Source organism: Glycine max, chromosome 16 (assembly GCF_000004515.6).
Source record: "Glycine max cultivar Williams 82 chromosome 16, Glycine_max_v4.0, whole genome shotgun sequence".
Classification (NCBI taxonomy): domain Eukaryota; kingdom Viridiplantae; phylum Streptophyta; class Magnoliopsida; order Fabales; family Fabaceae; genus Glycine; species Glycine max.
The window spans coordinates 26,476,895-26,487,378 of NC_038252.2; the positions used below are offsets into that span (position 1 = coordinate 26,476,895).

The following is a 10,484-nucleotide window of genomic DNA, read 5'->3' on the forward strand; positions in this document are numbered from 1 at the left end:
ATAATACTATTACACTACATATCAAACAAACACAAACAATTCTACACATAACTTCCCAATCTAACGAAATTGGGATGTTACAAGTGGCACTATTATAAAAAGCTAACATAGAGACATGAAGTTTGAGACCGAAAGTGTTTCCATCTCTGGTAGAGACAAAAATAAAGATAAATTTTAGTAGGTAGAGATCGAATGGAAAATTGTATATGAGAGACGTTAAGTAGAGACGAAAACATCCTTCTCTATTTTATTGTCTCAAGGTTCATCTCTAAATTGTCCAATTATTCATAGATACATATATTAGACACAAAAATAGTTTGTCTTTGAATGTTAATTTTTTCCTAAACTCTAATATCTTAGAGACGAAAATGATATTGCCTCTATGTGTCTATTTTATTTGTAATATCAAAATTTTATATTATCATATCATTTTTAACTATTTAAATAAAGTCAAAGTCTCGTATGATTGATCTGTAATATATTTTGCTTAAGAAATAAAAAATATTATCAATATTTAAAAATATATTTTATTATCAATAATTAAAAATATTGCTTATTAATTACTTGGTGCTTTGGTCGATGCCCTGCTTATAGATATGGCACCCAAGTTGAACCCCTGGTGGGCTTGGTTGGCCCACCTAACCCATTGAAAAAAACAAATGAATTGTATTGGTTGTCTAGATTATTTTTGTGATCATGAAATTTTTTTGTCATAGAATTATTTGTTGCCTTATTGGATCTGTGTCTGTGTCTGTGTGTGTGTGTGTAGTGATATATGCTATGATTGGATAATAGTGTAAACTATCTTATGCTATTAGTGTATGGATATTAAATTTTAAATAGAAAGAAAAATAAATTCAATCACACTTAACATGCATATAAGTGAGTGTTTTGAAATTTGAATTAAATTATATCAATAAAAAAATAGTGAACCATATAAAAGTTATAAAAAGTAAAAATGTAATAAAAATTTGTTTAAGATTTAGACAAATTTTAGTTTCCCACCAACCTAAAATTCCCAATTTTAGTTTCCCTCTAACCTAAAACATTCCCAATTTTTTCATCTCTCTTTGGCCTTTACAATTTTTCATGTCTATCTTACCCACATAAGTAAAACCTAAACACCTCTTACCCCCAAATTCTTACTTTGCTCCGCTCTATGCAAGGTGCTTCGTTCTGCTCATCTCCCTCAAAGTGCAGCGTGCTTCTTCCAGGTAATGACTCTCTCTCTCTTTGCCTGAATTTACGGAGCTTCAGGTCCCTTTGATACTTAGGGAGTTTGCATGATATTTATTAGGGTCTGTTAATGTTATACAGAGCAATAGATTGAAAAGATTGCAATTAGGCGAGGATTGCTGATTCATGTGAGTTTGGCTTTAATTAGGTGTGGCTGAGACTAACATTTTGTCTCTGTAACATTTTGTTTTTTGTATCTCAATAATGGAAATTCAATATAAGTGAATGTAGTTGATTGGTTATAAGTTGTAATACTACTAGCTAGACTAATTCTAGTTTTAATTTGTAGGTTTGGTATCATTTAACAAATATACAAAATATAAAAATAATTGAAAAACAACATTGGATTTGGGAAAAACTTATGTAGATTATGGTTTCGAACAACCGTTTTATAACCGATGTAAAAAATGACCTACTTTTAATGACGGTCATTTCAATATCGATTCAAAACTGATGTTGAATGTCCTGTAAAACTAATGTTAATGGCCTATTATGTAATAGTGCTTTGGATGAGGGTGATACGAGCTTTAGAGGGTTAAGGGTCAAGAGTCTGTCTCAAAGTTTAATCTTGTCATATGTCATGAGTCATTCCCAAGGGACTGTGAATGCAAACAAGGTGGGTATTTCTTTCCCAACATGATTTATTCCATATTTAATGGTCAATCAGGATTTGAACCCTAAATCACTTGATTAAGGGACACAAACCATTATCAGTTGTATCAACCATTGTTGATACTTTGAATCCATCTAGTATTATTTATGGATTTCATATTATTTTATTACTTTATTCTACATTTATTTAACTCATGATGATAATTTCTTAAAAGAATTTGTTAGGACAACTCAACATCATAATATTCTTTTATAAAAAAAGATATTATTCTTGTAATTACATTGTGTTTAAAATTATTTATATTTATCTATCTAGTGAATTATCTTATGACTTATTTATTTTTAATTATTTTTTTTCTAATTCTTTTAAAGTTTTGGTGAGTCAATCCAATCCAACGTGTAATTCATTAGAATTGTTGGGTTAGATTGAAATTTTCAATCCTATTTTAAAATGGGCCCAATTCCTTTTTTTTAAGGTTAAAGGCTGGTTGAGTTGGATTTGATTGACCCATCTAACTTCTCTCTTTGCTTTGTTTGCTCTTAGAAGATTATTCCTGGTACCTACACAAAAAGAAGAATGAGATTATCTCAAACTATAAAGCATATCAAGAAAGCTACGGATCCTTCAAGTTAACAAAGTCACATAAATAGATTTACCTACAGCATCAACTGGATTACAAAAAAGATATTGAAGCAACATACAAGATAGCTTAAGCACTAAGTCATAGTGTATTGTGTTTTGAATTAAGAGATATGCTCACGTATTTTCGTGTTCTAATTACCTTTTTTAGTATAATAGCGAAACATAATCTCAATAGAAAGAAAAAAATAGCTGATACCAACCTCTAATTAACTAAAGAAAAAGAGTATATATATATATATATATATATATATATATATATATATATATATATATATATATATATATATATATATATATATATATAATGTAATAAGAAAAAATTGATAAAAAAATAACAAGCGTTGAAAAAGTATATGACATATATCTGTGTTCGTGTATCATTACTCTTAACTATACATGATATACCTGACCCGATCAACTTTCCTTTGTTGAAAAAAAAAGCCTTGAAAAAAGTGACATGTTAGCATCAAAATTCTGTTCTAGTACAAAATGTTTTCCCACTAAAGAATGTGAATAATTCAAAAGGAAATCATATATGTTAAAATGCTTGTGAAATTCCCCCATCCAACCAGCAAAAGAAAAAGAAAATCACAATTATTAAATGACTGATACAACAATCCATTCAATGGACCATATTGCTATATATAATCAATCTCAATTTCTAGTTTTTTTTTTTTTCTTATAAATTTGTTTATACTCTTACGACCCTGCCGAGGGGGTGGATGAGATGTACGCTGCGAATTGTGGGTTTTGGATAGCTTCAATGGCTTCCAATGCCTCAACTACATCTTTCATAGAAGGACGTTCTTCAGGGACAGATTTTAGGCATTTTAGAGTAAGTTGTGCTGCTTGCCCTGCTGCCTCAAGTGAATATTGACCCTCTATCTTAGCATCCATTATGGCTTTCAACTTTTTGTTGGAAGAAAGACAAGACTTGGTCCATTCAACAAGGTTCTGCATGGTTTGAGGCCGATTTGTGTCAAGTGCCCGCATGCCTGTAAGTATTTCAAGCAGCACTACACCAAATCCATAGATATCACTCTTCACATACAAGTGGCCTGTGGAAATATTGATACAATTCAAAGGCATGTTAGTTTGTGGTGGATCAAAGCATTATACTATTCCTTATTTTAGTCTGCCTTCTCCCAACTTTTCCACAGCATCGACTGTTTGTGTTGCACTAAGTCCTGTTTGGTTTAAGAAAACTTCGTCTGTTTTCATTTCCTGTTTGTATTGATAACTACAAAAATGTCAATATGTCACCTTGTTTTGACTTTGTTTCCTACTTTCAGAAACAGTGAAAAGAACACAAATATGGTTTTAACTGTTTCTCGTGTAATATTAGAAATCAAGAAACCATATAGCAAAATCACAAAATGGCAGAATGATAAACATATAGCCAACGAATGCCTAGTTGTGTTTTTGTATGTCCTCTACAACAGAACAAGTTCATCTAATTTTACCAAGATTGAAAATATTTTTTTTTATTAAAATTTTTAACTTATACAAGAACTGCTCTAATTTAAAGGTGAAAGTGTTTTACATTGCATTAGAAAAAAAAAAAAAAAAGTAAATGAAAGAGACAAAATTAAAGTGACCTGCCACTCTTCAAACCCTCGGACGTAATCTTGGTTAAACATTTTGATTGCAACGGCCATTCCATAGCCTCCTTTGGCAGGGGTAAGGGTATTCTCATCCAAACATCCCTTGTAAACTGGGCCAAAACATCCTTTACCGATCACTAACCCCTGTATGTCATACCTGAAACGCCTTGAGGCAGAAATCAGCTCCTCAAAACTAAACACCTTCAAGTTTGGCCATTTCAGAATCCGACCAAGAGACTCTTCGCGATCGTCGCTTCCACTCGCAATCTCCGAAAACTGACTCTTCCCGGTTGCGGAGAACCCCACGTTCTTGCTGCCAGTTCTTGCTGAACCTGAAAACAGAGGAATCGAACCCATCATGGGAAAAAAAATCTGCGTTGGCATGACTAAAAAATACTGAGGAGCTAAAAAAAAATCTATTATTAATAATGCTATGTTGATGTCTAAAAAAATAATGATTTGTTATTTCACATTACCATCAAATTTTTACTAACTTTTTCTAAGTTTATGTAAAAAAAAAAAAAGGAAAAGATATTCTCATGCTATAATTTCTTACCAAGTTCTTACCATGTAAATCCTATCAGATAAAAAAAATGCCAATAGTAAAGTTGCATAAAAATAAAAATAAAAAGTCTTATATTTTGTTTTCTTGCAACTTTACTACAAGCATTCATTTATCTAAATTTTTCTCTCATCTTTCTTCTTTTTAATTGAAAGCTTAACCAATCAATAACCACTACCAACAGCCCTACATCCATTTTTTTCACGGTCAACTTCGTTAGTCAACTGCCGACGAAAAACAGAGGCTCCTGGCATGGGTGTCTGCTTCTCCTCTGGCCCGACACAGCACTCTTCTTCCCTCGATCGACCTCACTATTCAGGCAAGTCTTCTTTCTACTTTTTCTCACCCTTTCTAAACAAAAGACATATGGGTCGTTCCCCTCTTCCTCCAATTTGAATTTTCCCATGACGAGTTCGGTTCGGTTCCACTTCCACTGTTTCCAGGTTCAGCAAGCACTAACTGCAAAAACGTGGGAATCACCAAAACCACGAGCAGCAGCACCGAAAATAGACAGTTTACCGTGATTGCGAGTGGAAGCATCGACGACGAAGAATCTATTCATTATCTTCTTCGTCGTGTATATCATCGTCCCCTTCGTCTTCCTCTTCCTCCACCGGATGGTCAGATTCTGAAATGGCCAAACTTGAAGGTTTTCGATTTTGAGGAGTTGAAATCTGCCACAAACAATTTCAGCTCTGACACATTGCTGGGTGAAGGTGGCTTTGGCAGAGTTTACAAGGGATGGTTGGATGGGGATACCCTCGCCCCTACCAAAGCAGGCTCCGGAATGGTCGTAGCCATAAAATGGTTGAACCCCCAAAGCACGCAAGGGTTTGACCAGTGGCAGGTCGCTTTAATTTCATCTCTTTCATTTACTTATTTTAATTTTTTGTGCACCGTTAACAAATTTAATACAAACTTTTCTTGACAATGTTGGTAAAATTAGATGAACTTGTTCTGTTCTATAGGACATACAAAAACATAACACATTCTTTGGCTAAATTCATTTTGCTATTCATATTGCATTTAATTATATTGTGTAACCATAACGCAATTAAATTATTGGATTATTTAACTTGCTTTTCTGTTGATTGGAAAATGCAGACAGAACTAAACATTATGAGAAGGTTTTCTCACCCCAACCTGGTCAATTTATTGGGTTACTGTTGGGACGATGATGAGCATCTTCTTGTGTATGAGTTCATGCCAAAGAGAAGCTTAGACAATCATCTATTCAAAAGTATGGATTGAAGACGATAAAAAAATGTGAAAGAAAACTCCTCATGAATTTGAGTTTAATTTATTTTCTATGTTGTGTTTCTGAGCAGGAAATCGTAACTTAGGATTTCTTTCTTGGAACACACGGCTTAAAATAGCTATTGGTGCAGCTCGGGGATTAGCTTTCTTGCATGCTTCTGAAAACAACATCATTCACAGAGATTTCAAGTCCTCAAATATACTACTTGATGGAGTAAGTTATTTTTTATTTGCTGATTTGTTACAAAGTTTGTTAGTCCACCTTGTCCCTTATTTCAAGAGATGAAAGTTGAAGCAAATGTAGTATCAAGTTGGGATGAATAGACAGTTTATGAATTTGGATCCCATCATTTCTTTTACTAACCACGCTCATATTGGAAAGGTATCAAAACTTAGTCTGTTAATAGTATATTGGCTGAAAAGTGCAATGTTTTCGTTTTCCTTGTCGCTTTTTAAAGTGTTGTCACTTGTTAGTACTCGATTTGTTGATTAGTCGAAGGAGGTTACATGATGTTATGAATACATAATATTTTTTAAAATATCAAAATTGATATTTATTTAATGCAAAATTTGTCAGATTATTTTGATGATAGATTGTTTTGTTTTTTTTACAGAATTACAATCCAAAGATCTCAGATTTTGGCTTGGCAACATTGGTGTCTTATGAGGGACAATCCCACGTAAGTACCTGGGTCATGGACACGTATGGTTATGCTGCTCCAGAATACATAGCAAAATTGATATTTATTTAATGCAAAATTTGTCAAGTCATTTTGATAATAGATTTTTTTGCTTTCTACAGAATTACAGTCCAGAGATCTCAGATTTTGACTTGGCGAAATGGGGGCCTTCTGAGGGAGAATCACATGTAACTACCAGGGTCATGGGCACGGTTGGTTATGCAGCTCCAGAATACGTAGCAACAGGTAACCATATCTTGACATAATTGACAATTAAAGCAACTTGAAATGTATGTTTTGACTTTATTAATGACTCACAAGTCATAATATGACCCAAGAATTACATGCCATGCTATATAAGAAGGAAATGGAAGCAAAATCTAGGACAAAATGAATGGTTTATCTGGTTTGAGAATTTCTTTTTTTTTCTTTGTTTATATTTCCTATTTTCATATCTAATTACTAAAATGCCACTTGACTTCTTGATTTCAAAGATTTGTACAAGAAAAGAAGGAATTGTGCTGTTTTCACTATTTATAAGAATAAGAAATAAACTAAAAATAAGTCAGCATATTAGCATTTTTGTAACTATCAGTAAAAATAAGAAATGAAAATAGAAAAAGCTTTCTTAAACCAAACTGACCTTAATGTAATATTCTAAAGCAATGAATGGTTTGTGGAAGATGAAGTAGGGGAAGGTAGACTAAAATTAAGGAATATTTCAACAGGTCACTTGCATCAATATTTCAACCACAAACTAACATGCCTTTGAATTGTATCAATATTTTGACAGGCCACTTGTATGTGAAGAGTGATGTCTATGGATTTGGTGTAGTGCTGCTTGAAATACTTACAGGCATGCGGGCACTTGACACAAATCGGCCAACAGGGCAGCAGAACCTAGTTGAATGGACCAAGCCTCTTCTCTCTTCCAAGAAAAAGTTGAAAACAATAATGGATGCTAAGATAGTGGGTCAATATTCACTTCAGGCAGCATGGCAAGCAGCACAACTTACTATGAAATGCCTACAATCTATCCCTGAAGAACGTCCTTCTATGAAAGATGTAGTTGAGGCATTGGAAGCCATTGAAGCTATCCAAAATTAGGGATGGAAATGAGTCAAGTCGCTTGTCAAGGGCCTATGGCTCGGCCTATTTAAGGCTCGGCTCGGCTTGGCTTGTTTACTATAAATGTCAAGCTCAAGCTTTTTAAAAAGTTTTTTTAGATAAAAAGGCCAAAGCCAAACTATAAAAAAAGCTTGTTAAGTTTCTTTTTTTAGTTAGTATTTTACTAGGTTTTAAAATAATTAATTGGTTAAAGAGGTTTTTAAGCAGACTTTTAAATAGGCTTGTAGGCCAAGCCAGACTTTTATGTAAGCCAAGCCGAGCCTTTAAAAAAAGCTTATGACAGGTAATGAGCCAAGCTCAAGCTTTGCGTATTCAACTCAAGCCAAGCTCAAGCCTAGTAAAACTTGGCATGGCTTGACTCATTTCTACCCCTATCCAAACCCACAATTCGCAGTGTACATCTCATCCACCCCCTCGACAGGGTCGTAAGAGTATACACAAATTTATATGAAAAAAAAAACTAGAAATCGAGATTGATTATATATAGTAATGTGCTCCATTGAATGGGTTGTTGTATCAGTCATTTAACTAGTTCAGTACATGTGCATACATACGAGTAAACCGGGAAAATTGACAGTATACTTATATTCATATGGCTATAACATTGGACAATATTATAATGTATTCAAGTAGAAATTAAGTGAATGAGAACAAAAATGAATATGGATTAAAAAAATTATGATCAACGCGTGTAAATTGAATTGAAGGTCTGTCATAATAAAACAAATATTATATAAAAAACAGTCAATTAACACAATCATAATGTTAGAGACATTTTAGGAAAATCACGCCCACAAAATAAAGTGTCAATTTACAAATATTTACAAAAGTCAGGATAACATTGTACTTAATTTATAAACATGACCAAAATAAAACATAGTTAACTATTATATCGGAGAATTTGAAGACAATTTTTATGTCAGGTTAGAAAGATTGTGTTTCACAAAAAGTTTTTCTTCTGACTCTAATTTTAGCTGTCTTTCCTAGTGATTGTAAACAATACGACATTTTGCAATGTCTTTCAAATTCAAATGAGTGAACCCTTTGTCTTTCATAAAATAATACATACAGCTTGGAACGTCTTGATATTAACAATAACTTTACGTGAGAAATGGAAGAAATTAAAAACTTGGCAGATAAAGGTTGATTGAATGATTAAGTAAATTACTAAGTAACTTACCAAGTTGCCGCAGGTAATTTTATATTGCTACAGGCCATTTTGGGAATGATTTTTTATTGCTACTAGTTTTGAATATGGTCAACAAGAATATACTCTAACCATAATGGGTTAACGTCACTTGATGATCTTCAGTCAGCTAATAGAAATCTCTTAGTGTTGTCCACCTCGATACAATGGTTGGGCCATCCAAATCTTGGTTGTACACAACGGTATGCATATTCTCATTTTTGTCAAACATATGCCAATAATATTCAAGCACGTCCTTCCACCTCATGGAAAATGACCTACTAACTTCACCGTAAGTCTACATTTGAAATATGTGTAACATTAGAATGCGAATAATTGGTTGGTCAATTGTACAAAATAATTGAAAAATGATATGTTAAATAAAAATAAAAATGACAACAATATAATAAATGGTTGACCTGCTCCTTGGCATGAATGGTGTTTAAAATATCCTTTGATGTTCTTGTGATCTGCAACATGATGTTGGCCATTTCATAGCACTTTTTGTGCTCTTCGTTCATCAATTCTAAAATCCATTTAGAGTTAAAAAGTTGGCATAACTAAATGTTGACAAATAAATAACCATTTAAGAAGATTATTATATAATGATATAACAAAATTGACATTAATCTTGTGTCATGATGAAAGACAGATCCTTCTTAGCCTCACATAAAGATGTACATCACACACTTATTTTCCATGTTCAATGTGCTCAAAGTTATGCATATTATGAATTGAAATATAACATTCAACCAATAGATAAGTGAAATGAGATGGATAAAACTTCAGCACTCATAATTTGTTGAAAAGGCAATTTCAAAAGGTAACAGAACAATGTGCCTAAGTCTTTGTTTTTTGTTCCACAATGTTATGATTATAAAAAAAATGATATACTTTATTAACGAAGAAAGCCCCTTCATAAAATGTATTACTAGACAATGTATTAGTAGACAATGCTATTACAAATATGACATGATAATCTTGTGGCATGATGAAAGCCCCTTCATACACAGAGCCATTACTACATAGTGTTCATATAAATCAAATAGGTAAAATGGAAATTATTTTCTGACAAACATTTATTTTGTAATAATAGTGAGGGCATTCAATTAGCATGCCTAACATAATCTGCGTTTGGGCACACGTAATGCTTTTTTTTCTAAATTCAAACTAAATGCACATGTCTCTATGTCATTGTTCACAATGTTTTGATTATCAAAGTATAGTATCCTCTGATAACCAAACAAAGAGCATGCAGAGAACATTAAGCCTAATAAGATGTTGGGTCTATGAGTGACAATACAAAATCATTTAGTATACCGTAGGAGTTTGAACATTCTTACCAGGTGCAGTGGCTTGATGCGTGATTGGTGGCTGGATGAGGGTGCCAAACAGTGACAATAGTGGAGGAGAGCATTGTGGTTGCACGTTAGACTGACAGACTTCGTCTTCCAATCCTGGCTCGATCTTCATCTTTGCTAGAAACGTGTGCACTCTTCACTAGTCAATGCAGGAGGTCTCTCTGACTTTGGAAATGAAGAGAAGCAAATGAAACCGTGTATGGAGTTTGCAGTTT

General features: G+C 33.2%; 2 protein-coding genes across 2 annotated transcripts; one reads left to right on the plus strand and one right to left on the minus strand.

The window, feature by feature from the left end:
- Window positions 1-3,190: 3,190 nt before the first annotated feature.
- LOC106796439 (receptor-like cytoplasmic kinase 176) lies at window positions 3,191-4,452 on the minus strand. The gene is made up of 3 exons (XM_014768718.1): window positions 4,090-4,452; window positions 3,631-3,715; window positions 3,191-3,549 (listed from the first exon to the last, which is right to left on the minus strand). Exons 1-3 carry the CDS (start codon window positions 4,450-4,452, stop codon window positions 3,191-3,193), a joined length of 807 nt encoding a protein of 268 aa, XP_014624204.1.
- Window positions 4,453-4,774: 322 nt separating this feature from the next.
- On the plus strand, window positions 4,775-8,204 carry LOC100820454 (probable serine/threonine-protein kinase PIX13). Its single transcript, XM_003548762.5, has 7 exons — window positions 4,775-4,976; window positions 5,101-5,504; window positions 5,762-5,897; window positions 5,986-6,128; window positions 6,529-6,594; window positions 6,717-6,840; window positions 7,388-8,204. The coding sequence occupies exons 1-7, from the start codon at window positions 4,910-4,912 to the stop codon at window positions 7,699-7,701; spliced, it is 1,254 nt and encodes a 417-aa protein (XP_003548810.2). The 5' UTR covers window positions 4,775-4,909; the 3' UTR covers window positions 7,702-8,204.
- Window positions 8,205-10,484: the final 2,280 nt, after the last annotated feature.